The sequence below is a fragment of the Crinia signifera genome, chromosome 4 (assembly GCF_055691185.1).
Source record: "Crinia signifera chromosome 4, ASM5569118v1, whole genome shotgun sequence".
Taxonomy (NCBI): Eukaryota; Metazoa; Chordata; class Amphibia; order Anura; family Myobatrachidae; genus Crinia; species Crinia signifera.
Window position 1 is genome coordinate 216,993,805 of NC_139220.1, and position 25,348 is coordinate 217,019,152.

Here is a 25,348-nt window from a genome sequence, read left to right on the forward strand (position 1 = left end):
AAATAAAATTAACCCTAATGTCGATGTGTATGTCCATGTGATAGGGAATATACAGTAGTCTGCAAGCTACTCTGTGTCAGGGACTAATGTAAATGACTGAAATTGTACAGAGGGGATGCAGGACTGCGCTAGCAGACAGAATTCTTCCAATGGGAAGCCACTCCTCTGCTGTAATGTGAGTCATATCTGGCTTCTAGCGACTAAAAGATGCTGTCCCAATGCAGTCTCTAGATGTCAGCCTGTTTGCTCTCCAGACTTAAGCCCTGCCTTCCACTACCGTTGTCCTCTGTTAGCAGGGAGCTAGCTGGTTTGACGGGATGCGGTCAATTTGCTGGCGGTCGGGATCCCGACACTGGAATCCCGACCGCCGAAATCCCGAAACTTTCTCCCTCCGTGGGTGTCCACGACACCCATAGAGGGAGAATAAAATAGCGTGCCGAGCGCAGCGAGCCAGCAAAGGGGGGCGATCCACGTCCCCCCCATGTCGGGATTTCGGCGGTCGGGATTCCAGTGTCGGGATTCCGACCGCCGGCATTCCGACCGCCGGCATTACGTATCGGATCCGGTTTGACAGATACAGTACTGTAACCTGCATGGATAAGACAAGGTTGTTTACTCACAACTGGCCACACGTAACAATACGTAAAAGATGACACACAAATGATGTACTTACAGTTATGGTACAGAGATGGAGGTAATATTACTGATCTCGTAACAATACAAAGGATGGTATAAGTAGTGAATCTGATACTCCACCATAGATGACAGAGATGAAATAATCACCCTGATGTATACAGATTCCTACCAAATAAATGTGTGGTGTTTTACACAGACCATTTCCTGGTCTGATGTCAGAGCCGGACGTTGGCCTGACCAGACGAAAGTTAGCTCCAGCATTGCGACCGCATCTGGGTTGCCATAGCAACACGATGTGCCCGCTGATGGCAGCTACCAGCCTCAAGCCCAGCCTCCTAGTGGCATCAGACGTCAATCACCAGGAGACAACAGACAACATGCAGCCAGACAGGCAAAAAGCCACCACAAAGGTAAGGCGAAGAGCCACTGCTGGTTTTATCTCATTATAGATTAAGATTATTAAATACAATTTTGATTGGCTGAATCTAATCACAGTTAGTAGAGTTAGTAAGTTATACAATACTGCATGGAACTAATTATACTGAATTGGGAACTCAAATTAAACCAGGAATAATATACTACAGGTTGAGTATCAACTGAGTATGCTTTGATCAGAAGCATTTTGGATAACGGATTATTCCATATTTTGGAATTTTTTTATATTTGAATGAGGTATCTTGCATTTATGTTGTATAAACACATCAAACACATGAAATCCACACATATATTTTATTTGTGCATGATACAAGGTTTTTAAACATGAAACATGAATTTAAATGTCAAGCAATCATTTTCTTGACAGTAGTGTCAGTTACAAAAAAAATTATTTACAAAAAAAATTAGTCACAGTGTCAGTTACAAAAAAATTATTTTTTTTTAGCAAACTATGGTTTTCACAATAATTTGGATAACAGATATTTGGATAAGGGATACTCAACCTGTATATATATATTTTTATTAGGAAAAACAGGGAGGATTGGCAACGGGGAGATCTCAAAGGGGAGGGCGGATCAGCGAAGGAAGTGTGCCAGTGGTTCACTGCTGAAGCCACCACTGGTGCACCATTTCTTTACAGTGGCATGCCCGGAGATTTCTCTGGAGAGCCCTCTCCTGCAGCGCAGCTCAGCACAAAATAAATTCCAGGCACACTAACAAAGGGGTTAAAAGCCTATGGAGCCTATTCAATGAAAAACATTTTCACTTTCGAAAACTTTTGAGAATTGCATAAACAAACTTTTGCTCGTCCATCAGACGGACCTTAAGACTGGTAAAGCTACAGTATAATTGTCCAGCTTATTATGTTTTCAAATAGAAAATAAGTTGCCATGGGTTTTGGGAGATGTCCAGTTACATTTTTCATCTTCATCAACAGAAATAATATTCCCATTTACATTAATACACAGAAAGCAGCATGTGAAGAAGAGGAGCACTTCCACTAGTCATTGAAAAGGTTGCTATACTGTTTCAAGTATCTCATCTGCTACTGAGACTCTAGAAGCATTTTACTTCTAGTGGTCCCCTCAAGGCACCCTAAAAGTGCACGTGTTGAAGATGTCTATGGCTCAGCATAGAGGTTAGATCAAATTGACTATGGTACTAATTAAGTTACCTGAGGCCAAGCATGGATATCTCTAAAACCTGGACCATTAGGACCAGAGCCTCTTGGGTATGCAATCACAGTATATACTGCATAGTGTACTGCATCAGAGAGCACTTCTAGTATTTGGTAGAGTCTACTGAGCCAAAAGATATTCACTATAACGTACAGATTCTCATCAAAGCATGGCCTCCAATGTAAAAGATCATGTGTTTGAGCTTGCAGCCACTTCAACATGTCCCTGACACTCCCACTACAAGCCCATATGATGGATCATCTCTATGCATAATCATAGCCAATCACACTGCCCAGAAATGCTCAATACATTTACGATACTGCGCTTCTTAACTGTGTGATTGGTGCGACTACACAGTGCGTGTGAAGTGCAACTTTGTCTTAGAAAAAAAGAAAACACTCAGCTTTGCCTGACTTTGGCATTACATCTGAATAGAGCCCTTTCTCCTCGCTGGCACTTGCTGGGAAGCTTTGTATACAAGGCAAGGCAACAAGCAAAGTTGTTCTGCATTCAGACACACTACTATAACCTGTGAATGCCGTAAAAGCACCCAAGTGTGTAGAATTTCAGTAACGAAATGAGAAAGGCTACAATAAAAACAGAAAAAAAAAAGACGGAACTGGTAATGTGCTTGGCTAGCTTTCTGAGGCACTTTTGCCTTGGAAATGCTCTTTGCTTTGTACCTTGGGGCTAATAGACTAACTTCAAAACACAACAATGTAAACATAACAAAATAGAACATGTGAATTGTATTTTTAAGAGTTTAGTCTTTTATGTATTAAACAGTAATTCAGGAACTTTACCCATTAAAAAAAAAAACATCAACATTATAAAAAGGAATTTTGAAAAAACAGAAATATTGAAATAAGGAAAAAAAACCTAATCAGGTTTAATCTCTAATTTATTTGAACAAAGAGAATATTTCAGAATGACACTAACCTTGTGTACTGAAGCCAGCTGTGGTATTTCTGTCGCCAAGGCTGGATTCTGTTGCCTGCTGGTCCGTACTGGTTCCCTGTAGGAATAAAATGTACACTTTTACAGTATATACATTCTTTTTATCTATGCCTTAGCTATTAATACATTAGCTATTAATACATTAAGGACATGTGGGCATTGTATATGACTGTGATTCATTTAGTTCTGGATGGTCTTTTACCTACTAAAAGCAAATGATTGCATGCATTTTCCTATCATTAAATGATACAGATTAGAATAGTGCAAATAAGTGGTGCAACAGCTCCAACACGCATATACATAACATTGGGCCAGACTAATCCTCAGGGGTACAGGTGAAACCGCCTGAGGGTCCATACCCACTTCTAGGGATCAGATTCAAGACTATTCACCATGGTTGCCGACTTTTGTCGGGATGAAAAAGGGGCGGAGCCACAGATGTGATGAGCAGTTTAGGGGCGTTGCTAGAGCGATCGCATCATTTTAGCCGCGCACCCCGCCATGCAATGCCAGTATTTTATGCATTGCACTGCGAGGAGCGGGGTTTAAGTGACGCAATCATTTGACCCACGGAACTCGCCACGGACCCCCCTCCGCTGGAGATGCAGGACAATACGGGAGGGTTGCCGTCCTTTCCAAGGGGGCCGGGAGGGGGACCCGATTTCCGGGACCCTCCCAGCCATTCTGGGAGGGTAGGCAACCATGCTATTCACTTATATTATACCAGATACATACTGTATGTTACACTACACTGCACAGGACTATTGTATGGTGGATTTTCTACAGCATTGTTATTATTCTGAATAATTACTACATTATCATTAATAGGCCAGCAGTATATACTATATATAAATATAAAGATGTCCAGACCATGCACTACATGTAGGTAAGCAATCTGTGGTGGCTGGACACATTCCCTTTGGAGTCTTACCATACCCTTAAGATAGCAGTCCCTACTGCTACATTATCCCAGTGGGCCCTTCATGTCCCAGTTTGACAGTGCATAAAAATTTATTTATCTACTAAAATATGAAGACAACCAGGGTTGGACTGGCCCACCAGGGAACAGGGGGAACTCCAGGTAGGCCCCATTGCCTGGGATGGTGGTGGTGGGGAAACAGGTTCCAGAATATGCACTTCAATTATACATTGTACCCAGACCTGGCACTATCTGCTCAGCAGAGGCGCTGCAACTGGGCCTGTCTGATGACATTTGCAACACAGATGTTTATGCAATTTGTTGATGCATTTCAATATGTATCGATGTATTTCAATATATGATATTCATTGCACACTATTTTGACGCTCTCATGGTGATTGCACTATAATCCTATATATATATATATATATATATATATATATATCCTTCATTTATACTGTGAATGTCATGGTACTTTAGACCAGGACTTCCACCAGGAATTTTGGGTTCCAGGACTGATGTCCAGTCTGCCCCCCACCCCCCCCCCCCCCCCCCCTTCTGCCAACTGCCTGGCTCCTGCTCCCCCATCCCCTCTTCTGCTGTGCTGTCTGTGTTGAGTGTGCTTAAAGAAGCAGGTCCCGGAGCGCAGGCTTCTTCAGCTCAGGACACCAGTGGCCAATCAAACTGCAGCACTGGCAGGTGAGCCAATCAGAGCTCGCATACAGTCAGCCTCTCTGATTGGCTAACGGTACACAAGCTCTGAGTGGCTCAAAAGCCGGTGCAGCATTTGAATTGGCTGCCGGTGTCCTGAGTTGAAGAAGCCTGTGCTCGGGGACCTGCTTTGTTCAGTGCACTGAGCGCAGCAGTCAGCGGAGGCAGTCAGAAAAATTAGTGGCCCGGCCCTTTCCTCTCTCTCAGAGAATTTGGGATCCAGAATTATCACTAGAATTTTGGGATCCAGAATTACCTCTAGATTTTCAGTTTTGCCAAAATAAATTTGGCAAAAGTGTGACAAATTGTGTAACACCGAGTACACACCTAAAAATATATGTATGCAGATCCATACGACATCCAACAATGTAATTCACAGACATATTGCTGGTAAACACATGCTTTAATAAAGTACCAGAATCACCATATTGTGGTAATAGAATCAACCGCAAAATGTTGTTTTTTTGGCTACCACCATTAGTTTCGCCTCTGAACCAGCACCACGCTTATAGCACAGCACCCATGACTCAGCAGCACAGATCACAGCAGCAGCCAGCAACACCCTCACTCATAGCTATCCTCATCCCCCAGCCTAACTTAGACATTTTCGTGCTCTATGCTAGCAAGAGCATTGCTGCCATATTTTAAATAGGGACAGCACTCACTCGATAAAGGGCGTAGTCTTGCTGGCTAGTGGCATGTCTACACATTAGAACCCCCAATTCAAATTACGCCACACAATACTACAAAATAGTGTCCTGTATTCACCTGTATGTCACTCAGTAGTGTCTGATCTCCGTGTTACACCACACAGTAGTAACCCTCTGCCTTATACACATTACGCCTCACTGTAGTGCCTCTTTACTGTGTGCACTTTATGCCTGACAGTACTGCCCATTTACCTTTTACATATTATGCCTCACAGAAATGCTACTTTAGCTTATACACGTTACGTCTCACAATAGTGCATTTTATTCACATCACGGTACACTGTATTGTTACTTATTCATATTACACCACACAGTAGTTTACTTTTTACATATAATACCCCTTTCTACATGTTACACCAGACTGTAGTTTACTTTTTACATATAATACCAAACCACAGTAGTAGTAAACCACATACTGTACACTGGCATGACATTAGCAGCAGCTGACCAGCCAGGAGTCACTGACTGTGGCAGGTGCCAGAGAGATGCCCTGCAAAACCAACCCAGTGTTTCCTGGGTGTGCCCACAAACATGATGGGTGCGCTTAGGAAAACGCTGGGCATCCCCATGCGGACACAGGCAGGCCGTCTACCCTGTTCAAGGAGCCGCATGCCGCAAATACAGGTCAGTCAAGACTTTTGGCGTGTATGCTCCCATGTGAATGGATATTTAAGATAAACATCCATGTGCATTGCGGCAGAGATGTTCGTGCGGCGGTGGGAGGCAGGCATTCGCTCACCCAGCAAGCGGCGTTAGAAGCAGCAAATCTTCATTGATTAGTGAGCCATCCTGAATCAGGTCCATAATGGGTGTTCCAAAGGCATGCCAGCACTTGGGAGCTGTCCTACACTTTGAATGGGATTTTTACTAGAAGCATTTGAAATGGGCAAGCTCATCCGGGGGTATATGAACGGATCCGGGGGGATAACCATGACACAGCAATTTATTTAGGAGAAAATAAAAAGGAAATTTAATTACAGTCAAAATGTGTTAATCATTTTCTCTATCAAACCAATTTCCAGCTGGATCCCAATCGCACAAAACAAAATACAGATTGAGTCTAAAAAACTGAATTCCACCTATTTGTATGTACTGTATGATGCAGATAAATAGGTCAGTGTTGCCGACTCTCCCGGAATGTCCGTGAGACTCCCGGAATTGTGGGTAATCTCACGGACTCCCGGGAAGAGCACCCCTTTCTCCCGGAGCAGCGCTTCCCCCTGCCGCAATGGCTACTGCGCATGCGCAAGATAACCACAATGACGCCGCCAACGCAATGACGCGTGATGCAGCGTCATCACGTTGGCGGCGTCATCGCCGTTATCTTGCGCAGGCAGTGAGGACAGAGGAGCGGTGGCTGCAGGCGAAAGTGTCGGCTGCGGGAGACAGGTTACTGGTCGTCGAGCGGTAAGTATCTGTGACCTGATCTCTCCCCGCATATTTTTCTGCAAAGCCCCCCTCCTCTGCACAAGGTCTGGCTGATCTAATGGAGGTTAAATGTCACGGCTGGAAAAGATAAACTACATGCCACCCACCACAACTTCAGATTGGTTGATGCATTAGCCTTTTATCATATAGGATTGCTCATGTGAAGTATTATATAATGTAAAAATATGACAATACACGTTACTATGTAGCCTTATAGGATAATATGCCTGTAGTACATCAACTGTGATTGTTTTATTTACTTTAGGTAGCCACCTAACTGTTATATAACTTGTAATAAATATTTGTATTTCACTATTATTAGTATTTTCTTTGTTTTATATATGTGAATATATCCATGGTGCCCCATTACCAGTAATTAGCGCAGTGTTTCCTTTTTTAAATTGCATTACTAAGCTCCAAAGGTCAATGATTATTATGTAATCTGTGCCTCTATGATGTCACTGGTTCCCGGCCTCCTTAGCCCTGTCCAATCCCAAAACAATTTATATTTTTATAGAAGAAGTAATTGACAGCTCCCCTGGCGACGCAAGGCCCGCCCCCTGGCGACGCAAGGCCCGCCCCCTGGCGACGCAAGGCCCGCCCCCTGCCTTTTACTTTTCTCCCTGAAATGATTTTTCAAAAGTAGGCAACCCTGAAATAGGTGCTTTTTTATTCTTTCGCAGATGACATTTATTGTATTATACTATTTTCATCAGCATTGTAATATACATAAAAATGCAGTCTATATTATATTTCTTTTTCACTGTACATGTGCACACTCAATTATTGTGACAGCCTCTAAATTCCTCTGTTGCTTCATGGGAATTTTTTGCACCCCATGCAGCTTTAAAATATATTGACATTTAAATGTGCATTAATCACTTTCATTCGGTGGCCTTTCCTAATCTTCCATATATTACAGCAGTGCTATTTTTAAATACTTCTAAGTATTGTCAAGTACAGCAAAATGTAATAAATGGTTCTTTCCCCCACAGAGCAGTAAAACAGTTACGGGTGTATTGAGCTAAATTTATACATTTGTGTTTGTTATATTATATGATAAAAGACTACAAAATATGCAGAAGCTTTTGCAAATTTCTAACTGCTATAGTATTGTTCACTGTGAAATACCTTAACACTTAAGCTGTGTACAGACTAGACAACATTTGAAAAGATATGGCCTAGAACATCAAATTATTAAAATCTTTCAGTGTACTACAGTATAGGGGTGATTCTGGTTTGTTTTCAAAAGCAAACGCCTTCTATAATATACAAAACCATGTTGCACTGCAGGTGGGGCTGATGTAACGTGCAGAGAGAGTTACATTTGGGTGAGTTACTTTGTTTCTGTGCAGAGTAAATACTGGCTGCTTTATTTTTACAATGCAATTCTGCTTTACATCTTTTTTTACTCTAGCTGTTTATGTATGTATGTATGTGTTGAGTTGTCCTGAATTAAGAATGTACGACATACACTGTTTATAGTGAATATGCTTCTCTTCCGTGCTGGCATTTTTTCCAATTACATCGAAATTATCTAAAATATGCAAGAGTATTTTCTAATAAATTTAAATAAGACATATCGGGGGGGGGGGGGGGGGGGGATTTACTAAGATGCGAATTCTAGGTACTTGTTTCCTAGCACGACCACAACGATCATGATCGTGGGCATCGTGAGTAAAAATCGGGGGCGATTTCCCATAGGGAACAATGTTAAATGCCTCAATTTACCCGCGATGCCCCCGATTTCCCATAGGAAACAATGTTAAATGGCTCAATTTACCCAAATCATCATAGGGAACAATGGTAAATGGGCCAGAAACCCCCCAAAACACCCCTGAACAGTGAAATGTCCCCCCAAAAGTAGTTTACGCCACCCCACGATCAACGAGAACCCGAAGCGTGGCGAGCGGCGGCGGTATGCGTCCTGCAACCTTTTCATACCCCCACTATCCACGTCGGCGTGGAGTTGAGAATAGAATAGTGTGGCGAGCGCAGCGAGCCACCGAGCCCGAAGCGTGGCGAGCGCAGCGAGGGGACGCGGATACCTGTGAAGCCCGCGAAGGGACGCGTTTACCTGTGAAGGTATCTGCGTCCCCTCGCGGGGCACTATTCTATTCTCAACTCCACGCCGACGTGGATAGTGGGGGTATGAAAAGGTCGGAGGACGCGTACCGCCGCCCCTCGAGGGCTCGCTGCGCTCGCCACGCTTCGGGTTCGTGTTGATCGTGGGGTGGCGTAAACTACTTTTGGGGGGACATTTCACTGTTCAGGGGTGTTTTGGGGGGTTTCTGGCCCATTTACCATTGTTCCCTATGATGATTTGGTGAAATTGAGGCATTTAACATTGTTTCCTATGGGAAATCGGGGGCATCGCGTCTGGACCATTTAAGCCTTTTTTAGCCGCATACGACGCGACCGACGCGATTTTGACTTTTTTCAATGCATTTCAATGGGAAAATCGGGGGCATCGCATCGGTCGCGTCGCAGACCACTAAAAATTACACCCGATGCCCGCGATTGTGGCCGTGCTAGGAAACATGTACCGAATTCTATTTCACGTGGGATGTTGTTATGGGCAACCAATCAGATGCTATCTATTACCTTTTAGAGGGTGCTAAATAAATAAGAAGTAGATTCTGATTGGTTGCCCGTAGCAACATCCCATGTTAAATAGAACTCACATCTTAGTAGATTTCCCCCATCGTGTTTAGTATTTATTCTGTATTAGGCAAGAGTTAAGCAGCCTTGTCGTGCATACTCAGCTCCTAATGAAGCGTCACTCCCAATGAGACCAGTACAGTACATACCCGATATCCACATATACGCATAACATTTATCTGATCTCGAGAAAAAAATTCATTCTGAAAAGTGTAAAAATCTTAGGCTATAACTGCAGCTTCAAGTAACAACACGGATTATCTCAGCGGGTAGTCTGATAGCAGAGAATAGATCACCACCTGAGAACAGGAACATAATACATTTTTTCACAGCTTTGGATAACTTTAGAATGAGTACGTGATCTGCCATTCTCTCTCATAACATATTGAGAAATAATATTTTTAACACATCCTGATGCATCACATTAGCTGTTTCATTGAAAAAAGGTATATTTTGTTCATATTCTAAAATTACCTTGCCAGAACTGTGTGTGTTAAGTTAAAAATAATATGTACTTGTTCCTTGAGAAATAATGGATAAAAATAAAAGTGTACTGTAGGTTTCTGATTGACATTTCAAGGACACATGTAATCAAAGTCCAGGGCAAGTGAAAACTACCACAGGTGTTGAGCTCAGGTCATATGCTCCCTCTAATGTTTTATCAGTCACTGCAGTAAATAATGATTTAATACAACTCTGCCTAGCAGTCCCTGAAGCTACCTATTCTTGGATTGTGGACTTTCTGACTGATAGAAAACAAGTTGTGAAAGCGGGGGAATTCACCTCTCAAGTGTGGGCCATCAGCACAGGAGCCCCCCTGTGTACTCTCACCCCTGCACTTCTTCCTGTACACCAACGACTGCCCCTCAGAGGCAGAGATAATCAAATTCGCCGTTGACACTACTGTCATTGGCCTTATGAAGGATGGGGACGAATCAGCCTACAGACAAGAAGTGGACCGAATGGCCCGGTGGTGCAGCAGGAACCATCTAGAGCTCAACCCACTCAAAACCGTTGACTTTGTGGATTTTAGAAAGAAGGCTGTTGGTGTTCCTCTGCTAACAATTGCTGACAGTGTGGTGTCGCTAGTGGACTCCTTGAAGTTCCTAAGAACCACAGTCTCCCGGGACCTGAAATGGGGGCCCGACACTGATACTATTGTTGGAAAAGCGCAGCAGAGGCTATTCTTCCTTAGGCAACTGAGGAAGTTCATCATCCCACAGAAGCTTCTGCTCCTCTTCTACTCCACAATTGTGGAGTCTGTACTGTGCTCCTCAATACTGGTCTGGTACGGCTCTGCCATCAAGAGAGACAATGCAGACTCCAAAATGTAGTCAGAACTGCAAAGAAGATAATCAGGACAGACCTTCCCTCTGCCCAGGACCTGTACCTGTCCAGAGCAAAAAAAGCGGGCAATAAAGATAGTCAAGGACCAACTACATTCTGGCCATGGCTGGTTTAACCTGCTGCCATCAGGCAGACGCAACACAGCTATTCCCACCAGGTCCACCAGAAGCCTAAAAGTTTCTTTCCTCAAGCGGATCACCTGTTGACACGAACACCTCACTGTCTCGTCGCGCCATAACCCTTTGCACATAATCTAACATGGTGTCCCCTCGGAATAACTTTCTATATGACTGTACATGTCCCCCCACCTGTTTATATTGTTTATTGTGTACACTGTATGCTGTTTACTTGTTACCCACCTGGCTGCTGCACAGAAAACCGAAAACAAATTCCTAGTATATGCAAGTACAGTATACCTGGCCAATAAAGCTGATTCTGATTTACTGAGAAAGTATTGAAATGGTAGGCAGCCTCTGCTGGTTTCAACCTGAGATGTGTGAGTTCAGTTTTACAAGGATTTACTCAGTTCTCAAAGTGGGATCTTATTGGGTATTGGCTGTTACATGTTTTGGATAGCCAAAAAGATCCTAACCTCTTCTAAGTGCCTAACCCTAACCTTCCTCCACACAACCTAAATCTGACACCCAATTTTGTAGGTGAATAAACTTAAACCCCCCACCCAGCACCACAATATAACCCTAACCTACCCTTGTAGGTACCTAACACTAGCCTTCACCTTTCTGCAGGCTTACACTAAGCCCCCACCCCCACCCTAATAGTGCCTAAACATACACACCCCTTCATATTCACCGATTGGGATGCCGTCAGTACTTCACTGTTGGTATCCTCATCATTTTGGAGTTCTGGAGCCAGTCTTCTGAAGGTAGTCGGGATGCCAGCATCAGTATACTGACTGCCAGGATGCTGACCGCATCCCCCACCGCTCATGATATCATGTTATAGTTTAATCGAGGGATTTGTAGGTTCGGTTTTTATCCAGATTTAGGGCTCTGCTAAAATTGCCAGAAAATGTCATGGTGGCCATTTAACTGGTGATCTGTGCATGCACAGTGGAGCCTGAGCACTCTAGAGCTCAGACTCCACAATGCTGCACTGCTGGCAACAACAGCAATGGAAAAATCACCGCATAAATGCCTGCCGCAACATTTTCTGGAGTTTCACGAATGCATAGTAGGGTGTGACTGCTCTATTCCTCAGACACTACAACACACCACGCTGCTCCAGACAGAGAGGAGGGGACCCGGCAGGACCAGGCTGCACATGGCCTCCTCCTCTCTTAAAACACCTGACATAGGGACATTGGTAGCGATTACCAATATCCATGCAAGTAACTTTCCTGGCATACTGGAGGAGTCTTCAACACGTCACAATCGGGAGCCGGACAGAGGCTGTACAACAGGTATTAGAGATGGTACATACCAAAGAGTCAAACTCTGAAAAGCTTCACTGTTTAATTTTGTGAAAAAAATTATAATTCTTCACAAATAGACCCTTAAACCCTCGCACCTGAATGAATTTAGTGCAAGAGATATTAACATGAAGTGCATAGGAGTTAGAGGAAATTAGGAAGAAAAAGAGCACAGGAAAGAGTGGCAATTACATGTAAATTATTTCTCAGTCTTGTCTATAAAATACAATTCTGCAAACACATTAGGTGATGCAATGTCATTACAACAGAACAAGAAAACCTAGCTGTACCATGACTAACTATTACTCTTTAAAAGCTTTCTCATTATACTAAAACGTAACATTTGCTAGAATGAGCTAGAAATCGGTCACAAGACTCATCCCCGAGCAGCAGGAGGTTAAATAAAACCTAGATCTAGAGGGAAATGTGGTTCTTTACAAGGTCACTTACAGCAGCATAGCTACAATCACAGAAAAGTCTGTAACGAAAAAACTGAAGAAGAAAATACAGAGCATTGTAAGTTATTCTTAGTAAATAGATCTCATCCAGTCTTCCAGTTAGACACCGATGCAGGCTAAGTACGTGATCATTTCCATCATTATAGACCATCCTATTTACATTCTGCAGAGGGGATGTGTGAGGGGATGAATCCTATGCACTCAATCAATGAAGTGGCTTTGAGTTGATCACATCAGGGAAAATCAGCAGATGTGGCATATGAATTCTCAATATTCAAGAGGTGCAGCTATAAATGTAGTAGGAAAAAATAAAATGAAGGAAAATTAGAATTGTTCTGGAGCCAGAAGTACAGGCAATCAGCCCATTTATTGTGTATGGAAATGGACTACTGTCTAGAATATGGGAAACTGGACACCCGCCAACTCAAACAGCTTTTTGCAGGCAATGTCCTTAAACTGCATCTAGGGAATAATCTGTGGTTGCTGAAATCTTGCACAATACCGTTGTCTATTTCCTCTTGCTGCTTTATAATAAAACATAAATGTCTCAGGCTGGTTTAACTGTTCTTAATGTTGGATATCTGCTGGGGAATTGTTGAGTTCTTTTGTTTGTTTGTTAAGATCATATTATAAACTGGGGGAAGAGAAACTTTTACAATCAATCATTTTTTTTGCCTTTTGATTCCTAAGATATTGTAATGCTGTAAATACAGTAGAGATCACATTAATTATTATAGTCATATGTTACTTTAGCTCGCTGGATTTAGGCACTCGTATATGTGCTGTGCATTCTGAATGTGCATGTGCTAGAATGTATGTATCCAATGATTATACAACACTTAAGATCCAAATACTCTATGCAATTCACCTGTAATTTGGGCTCTTTTCCTGCGATTGCCGCGGTCAGTTGCAGGAAAGGAGAATGATTAATGTCTGATGTGGTGAACGGTCCTACGCTCGTAGCCTGTGAGTCATGCCGGCTGCAGAAGCAGTCTCTTGGATTGCTTCTGCAGCCGAGAAGGCTTGGCTGGAATTGTATGCGATATATTGCATACAATAGGACCACATGCAATATATCACATCTGATCCTGCCACCCAGGAAGGTCCTGGGCAGCTCAAGAGGGGATCATCGGTGACTTCTCTGAAGGCAGAAGTTGCCGCAGTGTATGGTGGCCTTTAGCTTTAACATTGGACTTAATTATGGTTGTAGTTAGGTATAGTAGAAACAGTTGAAGAACCTTTGCAAGGGATATAGCAGCAAGCCTATCTATATACAATCACTATTGCGTTCTTTTTTGTTGAAAGCCAATTAAGCTACCCAACATTCATCTGAAATCACTATTTGACTAGTTGGATACAGTCAGATGTACAGAGAAGCAAATTCATATTAACTTTCTGTTGTACAAATAATCTATGCTCTAAATGCTTTATACTCTCTTATTGATGAGGCTTTAAGGGACCATTAAGAGGTTTATAATCTCTTTAATACTAAGATTTATGCTCTAAAATAAGTAAGCTCGTCTAAATTCAGTTTTGGTAGCAGAAGTGCAAACATATTCCAAATTACTCTGTAAACAAATGGTTCCCAAACATATTTAAATCGCTGCACCCTACAGTATCATATTTTTTTTCACGGCAACCCTAGCCCAATAGGTTTCTTATTAAGAAATCTAGAGAAACAAATTGTATTCTTCATCATCCTTAAGTTTATTTATGTGGTGAGGGACAACAGTCGTTTGTCTACATATTTTATGATTGGAAACCACAAGCACTGGTTTTGCCTGTTACATTGAGCATGCATAGTTTGAAATGTCCCTGGACCACCAAACCCAATGTACCTGTGCATGTGTCCCAAGGCACACCAGGGTGCCCATGCACCCAGTTTGGGAACCAGTGCTCTAATCTACTTTATGCTTAACACAAGGCCAACATTTTCTATGACCCTGTCATTACACTGTAGGTTATTTTAAGGCTTCAACTAATTAACTTTAATGTATCCACAATGTGGGAAATTTAATAAGGTCCCAGGTACGAATGGCTACCAATATGGCTATTGGTAGCCATTCGTATTTTCGGAAATTTCCCCCAATGTATCCTATTTCTCACACACATTGACTGGACATACAGTTTTCATCATATATATATATGACACACCCTAGCATCTGTGTTATCTTCATGTTTCATTTTTGTCTTGTTTTTATGTTGGTGTGGTGTTCATGTGTATATATTCACGGTATCATATGCTTGTTACTTTTTGATGCACATGTTTGGTTCTCGATTCCAGCCACGCCCCCTCTGACGCTGGCTCCGGGGATTGTGCTGGATGTCAGAATGCGGCTGCAGATTGATGACGTCATCGCGACCCCCGGGAAGGGGCTGTGGGAGCGTGGGTGGAAAATGATGGTGAGTCTATTTAAGATGTATGTTTTTTGCACTTGTATGTACTGATGTCCTGACGAAAGGGGCAATTAAAGACCCCTGAAACGTTGACCTAAGACCCGCAGTTTGGTCGTTTCTTTTGGGATAGTGGAGAGTGCCGGGAGCGCATGGTTACATGCACAGGAGGTTATATATATATATATATATATATATATACATATATACAGAGAGAGAGAGAGAAGGGACTCCAGAGATCTCCAGAGGGTAACCCCAAAGGACAGGCGGCACTCGAACTGCACTTGCACAGCACTTTATGCACCTTAACAAGACACACGTCCTGAAGAAAAAGCCACATGGTCTTTGAAACGTTAATATGACTTTAATTGTACCTGCTATAAGTATATAAAACTTGGATACCATCCACAGCCTTTCGAGTGCCGCCTGTCCTTTGGGGTTACCCTGCAGCGATCTCTGGAGTCCCTTTTCTCTACATTGATAAGAAGAAGGCACCGGGGCGCTTTCAGCACAGTTGACAAGAGAACACTGGTGATGACTAGATTTATACTGCATGCAGTATAAATCTAGTCAGGCGATGGCGACGCACGGGACTGGGCATCGTTGTCGCAGAGGGGTAAACACACAGTGCGATCCACACTTCATTTCTAAGCGATCTGGTCAGATCGTAGAACTAGCCTTCACATCGCCCCGTGTGTTTGCCCCATTACACTACATAATTGTAAGGTAGAACTGGGTGTGTGAACCTGGTTGCCGTGACTCTATGGTCCTGCTGGCCTTCTGCGGGCTAAGGCTTCACCAATAACAGCCGCATTCGACGGAGCTGGTTATGCAGGCTCCGCCCCTGATGCCGCCTGGTCTTTAGTGTGACAAGGTGGCCCGCAGGAGATAGAAAACACGGCATAAAGGGTGAGCTGGCAATCACACCCAGTCTACTAAGATGCAGGGAAAAATAACCCCACGGGTGCAACAATGCACTAAGGTGGTAAATATAAATATAACTCCAGACTCCTGCAAAGGGAAGGAATGACCCCTAGAAGGCAAACCTGACCCTGTGAGTTGCTCCAACAATGCAGAGATGGTATATAACACAATATAAATGCAACAATGCACAGAGGTGGTAACAAATAATATAATAAAAGAAGCTGCTGCAGGAGAAGCCCCTGACTTATCTGTAGTGATGGTGATACTTCAGACAGATCTCAGAGGACTGAAGCGCAGGCAGACAGGATAACTGAATGTGACCAGGAACACAGATAGTGTGACACAATTCAGGCTTGGGGCACAGGACGCTCAGCAGGAGTGCTTAGCTGGAGTACACCGGGCTGTAGCAAGATACAATAAGGCTAAGACAAGGCTAGTAAGAACTCCCCAAGGGAATAGGAGCTCAGACCAAACAGACTAGCACACAGGACTGGCAACTAGGAACTATAACTGGCAGGGTTGTATAGGTCAGAATGCCTTATGAAGGCCTCAAGTAATCAAGGCAGCTGTGCACAATCCAGCCCAGCATGGCTAACGAGGTCAGACTTGTGCATACATTAATTCACTGGAGATTGGTCTGTAATGGCACAGACTCACCACTGGAGGCCACCAGAGAGTCAATACCAACACAGACTGAAATTAACCCATCACAGACAAGACAGATATGAGTCATAAATAATGACTCATAACAATAGTGCATCTAGTTCATGTTATCACACTTTCGAGTTTGTACAGTACTTTATTTTGTTCTTCACCGATGATGTTTCTATGGTTGCAGGCTGTTTACATTCTACCGTTTATTTCAACATTTAGCGACACTGAAGGGTATGGTGTCCTGTTATGTTTTAAGATTAAATATTGATTTGATTTAGAGAAAGTCATGTTTATTTTATTTTACAAATCATTTGAGACTTTGAATTTAATACTTTTGTATATGGGATTTGTAACTTGTTTTCATTTGATAGAATATTGCAGTGCAGTCAGTTCTTTGTAGTTATAAGCAATGTGGGTTTTTATCACTGAATGATTTAGTTGTACTAATTCATTGATTGTATTTGTTCATTGTTCATTTTGTTACAAGTGTAAAATCTATTTAAAACATCAATCTCATTTAAAAAAAAAATGTTTTTCCCCATAAATCATTAAGGAAGGCTAGAAGAAGAAGTAGTTTAGTATCAAATAATTATTTGGTTTGCTTCTTTAGGCTGCTATTAATGATGCTTAGTCACATGGCACATGACATAGTGAGCAGGGAAGCTTTTGAATGCCCCTTTGAGATCAAACTGTTCATGCACTGTAAATCCCCCCCTCCTCCCCCTCTCTGCTTCCAGTACAGGCTAACCTGTGGCTCACCAGATATTGTGAAACTACAAATCCCAGCATGCCTTGCCACAGTTTTAACACTCTCTTATAGCAAAACTGTGGCAAGGCATGATGGGATTTGTAGTTTGACAACATCTGGAGAGCCACAAGTTGGCCAGGCCTGACATACTGTAAATTAAAAGTCTAAATAGCAGACAAACTGAGAAATCACAAATGTGTTCAAACCGATTGTTAGATTTTAAAAAGGAGAGCTTAAAAAATCCCAGACACATGAATAAAGAGTACAGTACTTGATATTTGAAGATAAAAGTGCCTCTGCCTTCTGCATACATTTAGATGCATATATATTCTACTTTCACGGTACATTTTTTATTTATTTATTTATTTACATTGTTTTACACACTGTATACACAAATGAAGTATGCTCGTATCAGGTGATGAAAGATGCCAATTTTATTAAGAAACAAACAAAAAAAAAATCTGTCGCTAACCTACTACAGTATGTGTATTATATATAAAAAATACAGAAAATAGTCACAGGTGGATTTGACTGCTGCTTAAAACCACCAATGTGGGCGATGCCAATAAGTCACCTAGAGATAAATAAAAGCAAAAATAATAGCTTGAAGTGCTGTCAAAACCACTTTTAAATATAATTAGAAACACACAATAAAAATATATAAAGAATAGAAATAAATATATCTAGATAGATAGATAGATAGATAGATAGATAGATAGATAGATAGATAGATTATATATTATATATATTTAAAGCAGCGATTGGTTAACAAAGAATTATCCTGAAGAAACTCTGTTGTTCTTGTAAAGTGAAATTACATTTTGTGTTACAGTTTCATGCCACTGTACCCTGTTTTATATAATTGAAGTGGATTTCAATTACTTTAACATGCTCAGCCGTCTTTTGTGTTCCTGTTTTTTTTTAGTGGATACAATGTTGCTGATCTGTTTTCTAATACTGATGTTAATGCATGCGCTGTGGTTATGTGCTGAGAAGGCTCTGATGTGGATGTGTAGTTCTACTGTATATCAGCTTTTGGAGCTTTTATATGTATTCTTACATGCATATTTGTATCACTGATTCATGTTATCTGATCGCAGTTATACGGGCTTTTCCCTTACTACAGTATGTCTGACACATGGGCCCTCATTCTGGTTGACTCGCAAAGTAGTTGTTTTTCGCTGCTTTGCGAGACAACTAACGCCACACGCAGAAATTCCTGCTCCCTGCTGCCTGTCCAATGTCCCCGCAGGCCTGCGAATAGGGAACCAAAATCACTCAATGATCGATGATCGCCGACCATCGAATGATTTTAGAAGCGCTCGCTAATCTAAGTCACTCTCTGGTGACTTAGATTAGCGGAGCCCTGCTCCACCCACGGAAGGCAGGAAGCCGCCCCTGTTCGCATAGGGACGGCCATCGTTTTCCTGGGTACGGCCAGGAAGTGCTCAGCATGCCTCCTGCAGACCCCCCCCCCCACCACCACCACCACCACCACACTGTGAGCGCCTCGGAGACTATGTAAGTCTCCAAGGGCTCCCGTCATGAAGACCTGCACATTTGCATATGCGCATGAGCAGATCTACATCGGTCCCCTTTGCAAATTCGCAATGGGGTGAATCAACTAGAATGAGGGCCATGGTGTGATTAACATGCAGATCCATTACTGTGCTGGGAACGGACGGATCTATAGTAAAATATTATATTCCATATGTGCACTTGAAACTTACAGATTTAATAGGGAAGTGGTTGCCTTACTAAGGCCAATTATGCATTGCTTCTTTTATGCGTACTTGGCCTTAGTAAGGCAACCTCTTCCCTTCCCTATTGCACCACAGCTCCACCAGGAAAGTGGGCATATATAATGGGGCAATTGCTCTGATCCATGTCTTCCCCCACCCCTGATCTACCACTGGCTTCAATTGCCGGTGACTGATGCCGTATTATTTACAGTAAATAGCAGACACACACTGATGATGACAATAGGTGTAATTACACTTTGAAGCTTATTAGGTGCTTGTTTTGCATTGCTTATGTAGATGTATGAATTTGATAGACTGTTTTGACATGTTTATGATTTTGAAGTCACACATGAGCAGATTTCTATATGACTCTTCTTTTTAATTTTTCTTCAATACCCTTTTCTGCCCCATTATTGTCCATTTTTGCCTTAATTTATCCCTCCCATCCTCATCCTCCTCCTCTACCCTCGTTAAGCTTTTCCCAACTCCTTATACCTCTCTCATCATCCCCTAAACACAATCCTGCTTTCTTCATTTATTGATACAGGCCACCGTGCCGTGGCAGATGCGCATTCATAATATGCTGAAGATGTGCAATCAAAACCTCCTGCGTAATCTAAAAACTCATTTGGTACTTCTGTAGTTTCACGGCGCCACCGTGCGCACAGTCTGTAACAGAAACTTGGCAGCCTGCCAGAGGCTCTGTTTCACTGTGCGCGTGCCGCTCTAGCTCTGTCTGACTGAGCTTGTGCCGCTCTAGCTGTACGTAAACAGCATAGTGGCCAGCAGCAGCGCTGCCCAGGCGCTGACAGGTCAATGTCAATGTGGCACTTGTAGTTCCACAGTGAAATAGGCAGCATAGATAGCCGCTAAGAAGCCGGAAAGCCTGGATTCAGACGTGGCCCTAGGGGAACACTATTGAAACCCACCCTCAGTGCCACTAGTGGACGCCACAGCTGGGGACCGTGTAAATCCCACTATCCACGCCCACCTGAAGCGTGGCGAGCGCAGCGAGCCATGCGAGGGGCGGCGGTAAGCGTCCTACGACCTTTTCATACCCCCACTATCCACGTCGGCGTGGAGTTGAGAAGCGTAGCGAGGGGACGCGGATACCTTCACAGCTATCCGCGTCCCCTCGCGGGCTTCACAGGTGTCAGCGTCCGCTCGCCACGCTTCGGGCTCGGTGCGTGGCGAGAAGACGCTGACACCTGTGAAGCCCGCGAGGGGACGCGGATAGCTGTGAAGGTATCCGCGTGCGCTCGCCACACTTTCTATTCTCAACTCCACGCCGACGTGGATAGTGGGGGTATGAAAAGGTCGTAGGACGCGTACCGCTGCGCTCGCCACGCTTCAGGTGGGCGTGGATAGACGGATTTACACGGTCCACAGCTGTGGCGTCCACTAGTGGCACTGAGGGTGGGTTTCAATAGTGTTCCCCTAGGGCCACCTAAACTTCTTAGCGGCTATCTATGTGACTCCAGATTCAGACGCAGTTGCGTCTGAATCTCGCGTACAGTTTAGAAGCCCCGGCATCGCTGTGCCGGGGTGTCCACTTTAACATACCCCCGTTGTCAGCGGTGCCCAGGCGCTGCCTATTTCACTGTGGAACTACAAGTGCCACAGTGACATTGACCTGTCAGCGCCTGGGAAGCGCTGCTGCTGCTGCTGGCCGGCCGCTACGCTGTTTACGTACAGCTAGAGCGGCACAAGCTCAGTCAGACAGAGCTAGAGCGGCACGCGAACAGTGAAACAGAGCCTCTGGCAGGCTGCCAAGTTTCTGTTACAGACTGTGCGCGCGGTGGCGCCGTGAAACTACAGAAGTACCACTCATTTTTATAAAATTGTATTATTGTCTAAAGCTGGCCATACATCTAAAGATTGATTGTCAGATCTGGCTGGTTGGAACAAAAAAACTGGTAGTATCTGAATGACAGTTTTTTGGCAGATTTTCAGCATTTCAAATCAAATGGTCAACTGTCATTTGCTCTCATCCATTACCAGGTTTTTGTTCCAGCCAGATCTGACAATAAATCTGTAGATGTATGGCCAGCTTTAGTGTCACAGTTGTACACCTTGAATTGTATATTTACTGTTATTTTAATCACAGAATGGCAGCACCTGCAAATTCATTCAACTCTTAACGGTGGACCATGCCCCTTTGTATTTGTTGTGCTATATACATATGTGTGGTTTACATTGTCCTGTTTAAGTGACCTACTGTAAGCTTTTATGGTACAACAATTAAATTCTACAGCAATTTGCTTTAAAGTATATAGTAAAACACTTAAGGCTTCATTGCAAATATAAAACTATAGGTTCTAAGTTGTAATCTCTCTCTCTATAGCTATAAATAAAATACACAATGTACTGTGACAAGGTCGAGAGGACACACAGAGGATGTCATGTTTGGCAAAAAGCATCATCCCAGCTCAGTCTGAGCACACTTAAGCGTCCGACATCTCATAAAACTGGTGGCAGATCCCACGAAAACTCATCAATCACTTCTCAGCCAGCACTTGTGTCCAAGACTTAATTTAAATTTGGCCTTTCATAAAACTAAATGTGACACGCTATTTTAAAGCTATTAAGAAGAGAGCTTTCAGTTCATGTGGAATTTTACATCAATATGTGTCTTCCGACAAAGTCAAAAAGGAGAAAAAATATGTTTGGCAACACGTTTTAAATCAGTAATGACAATTTTTACCAAGAGATCAGCAGTCACTGTCTGCAGGAGATTTTATTTATAAGGACTGTTGTGCAATGTGAGATTTAATAGGATGTCTGATATGTTAAGATGCATGACCAAATTCCATTAAGCAGACATTGTGTTTCACGCTCATACACAATGCAAAGCTGAAAATTGAATATTTGGGAACAAAGGAATGTGGGATACTGAAATGTAACCTTTGTTGTAGAGAAAGAGGAAAATTGATTTGCAAAACTAGTTTATTATTCTTATGCTAGTATAAATTCTGATTCCATTAATCAGTGCTCTCAGCTATAGAAATCAATCAAACACATGACAAATTGATAGCAAACAGATAAATAGAAGAGAGAGAGTAGACAGATTCTAGATCACACTTACTATCCTGATATTGCATCCAGGAGATCCGTGGGAGGTCCATGTAAAAGGGGCAGGAGCACAGCCCAGTTTCAACAAATGTCAGGTGCCAGTGTCTCCGGTAGCTTTCATACTATTTACATCGTTTTACAAGTGCTGTACTAAATATTAGTAAAACCAAGATTTTAACGCGGGTGGTAACTGACCTACAGTACATGCTGTCATGATTTTATACAGACTATTTCATTTGTACGCCCATATTTATTGTAGTCCTTTTCATTGGGAGGAGCCCCCATATGTACGTTGACCTGGGCATCCCACAAGGCTTAATCCAGCCATTGGTCATTAAACAGCGGGACCGACAGAGAAACCTGGTGCTGGATGGGTCCTCAGTGATGCTCTGCAATGGTTGTTTTCTCTTGAGCAAAATAATCCAGGATTGCCAGCATACTGTAGGGAATTGGAATTCAGTAATCCTGTGTATTGCACAAACTAGGAAATTTACAGGTGGTCAGGACAGGTGCAAGTACATTGATGATGATGGTCAGTAATGTGTTTGGATTAATGTGAATGCACTGTTGGTGCTGATCTGGGGCTCCCAAAAGTTTTCAGGCTGAGGAAAGGGGTAAAAATAAAATTGGCACCCCTATATACCTATTCCTGTAATGCACAGGCAAACACATCCCAGTGGTCCTGCTGCTAGCCTCACCCTACATGGTGCTGTGGTGCCGGTCTCTTCTAGCCCTCCCTCAGGGCAGGAGAGCGCTTATACCCCAGATACCTTTGTGCGGATTCACCTTTCCAAGCAATCTGTTGCTGCCTGGTGCTATCTCATCGTATGTCCTAGTCGGCTGCTTCTCTCTTTAATGATTCTTAACTGGGAAAAAGTTTGGCCATGCTTAGCCTGCTGGCACATCCCAATACCACAGCCATGCATTCTCCCAGTAATGCACCAGTGAAGACAGAGCCAGTTAGGACAGCACCCTGTGGCTGCAGACTGCTTGGAAAGGTGAAGCCACCCGAGTTTTGAGGTAAGCACTAACCCTCACCTGTGCTCCTTGCCCCTCCCCCACTGTTATGACGCCACTCTTGATGATGTTTTTTTTTTTACTGTTGCGCATATAATGTTTCTGTGTGTGTGTGTGTTCTTATCAATTTTTTTTCTGTACAAAATGCAGAGGAGATGTATCAGTACTTGGATAGAGATAAAGTGGAGAAATTACTTAAAGCAACAATCAGTTCCTAAATATAATTTCCAAAACTGTGGTAGAAAAAGGATAAAGGGCCTTATTCAGACCTACAGGCATGGCTGCGAATTAGCAGGTGATTATCGATAGTTTCCACAAGCATAGTTTGCATGCATGAGGCCATCTTGCGATAAAATCCTGCTACTTTTTTGATCATGGTACATTTGCAAGGTGACTGACAGGAAGTCAGGAAAAACACAGGTGTGCCCAGGCATTTGAGGGGAAGTCATGTGACATCAGATCCAGCTCCGATCAGCCTGTTTCTATAGCAGCCACCGAGTAAGTCCTGGGAAATCATTTGATGGTGAGCGACTTTCGAATGGATTTGCACTAATTCGCAGGCCTGTGATATTTTCACTTGCCATGCTAAACAATTCGCAGGCTTTCACTCTGGCTGGGCGGTGTATACCTAAACGCTGGGCTCTGTAAATTAGCAGTCCTGCGATCAGGTCTGAGTTAGCCGAAAAGCCCTAATGCCTCATATTTTGTTTATACAGGTTGAGTATCCCTTATCCAAAACGCCCGTTACCAGAAGAATTTTGGATAATGGATTATTCGTATTTTGGAATATTTTTATATTTGAATGATGTATCTTGAGGTATCTTGCATTTATGTTGTACAAACACATCAAACATATAACATACACACAAATGTATTTTATTTGTGCATGAAACACGGTTGTAAAACATGAAACAAAGTTTGTGTACTATCTCAGGCACTGAATCTGAATGCCACGCAATGATTTTTTTGCACATATTTAGTGCCAGTTACAAATCATTTCCCAGTAGTGCCAGTTACAGATGTACCCAGTAGGTTTTTAGCAAAAAAAAAAAAAAATTGGAGACTATGGTTTTCTGAATAGTTTGGATAAGGGATACTCAACCTGAATATCTGTGCTTTAATTGTGAATTATCAATATTATCCTTTATTTCTATGGCGCCACAAGGGATCTGCAGCACCCAGTTACAGAGTACATTAGAATACATAGTATACTGATTTGTAGAATGCAGGTTACTTCTGATTCCAATGCAATTATGCTGTGGAAATTAAATTGTGTAGCAATCAGTATAGTATAAAGCTTTTTAAGAAAATTCCTATTAGCTTTTTTTTCCGAATAATAGCGGTTGCGCTTATATCAATGAATTGTTCTATTTCGGTGTCTCAGTGACGTACAGTACAAGAGAACACAAAAGGTTAAGCACCTAGCTTAAGGTTAATCTTCACAGTAGACATCAGTGGAGCATTTGTTAGTAGTAGGTTATCCATGATGAAATAGGTATTTATACATCCCTGCGCTCATTACTTGGAGTTGTTCCTGTGGAATTTTAATGAAATAAAGCAGACTTCATAATGTATAGTGTATTCAGTATGTTTTGCTATTTTTTATAAGCCTACTGCTTTAAAATAGCAAAAAAAAACCCCTAAAAACACAAAGTTAGAAATAGATTGTTCCTGAAACACAATGTTTACTATATTAATATTACAAATGAACTGGAACCTTTTTAATTTTGACTAATATCAGTGATGTGTTGCTGAGAATGTTGAATGATTATTTTTATTTCACTTTAGTTCCTATTCATCATCACCTAAATCACCCGTTGCACATGCAGAAGAACTATTTTTTAGGCAACGAGAGGGGCGAGAAGAGATGAGATTGTGGGAGGGAGGAAATGTGGGAGGGAGGAGATGTGAGAGGGATAATCCTTTCC

The 25,348-nt window shown here is 42.6% G+C and overlaps 1 protein-coding gene across 1 annotated transcript in view; it reads right to left on the minus strand.

The window, feature by feature from the left end:
• The window catches only part of ENTREP2 (endosomal transmembrane epsin interactor 2), a 703,761-nt gene that overhangs the window by 49,906 nt on the left and 628,507 nt on the right, over positions 1–25,348 (minus strand). Inside the window, exon 8 of the mRNA XM_083183776.1 lies at positions 3,189–3,264. Coding sequence (XP_083039902.1) covers positions 3,189–3,264 — 76 coding nt within the window. The remainder of the gene's footprint in view (positions 1–3,188; positions 3,265–25,348) is intronic.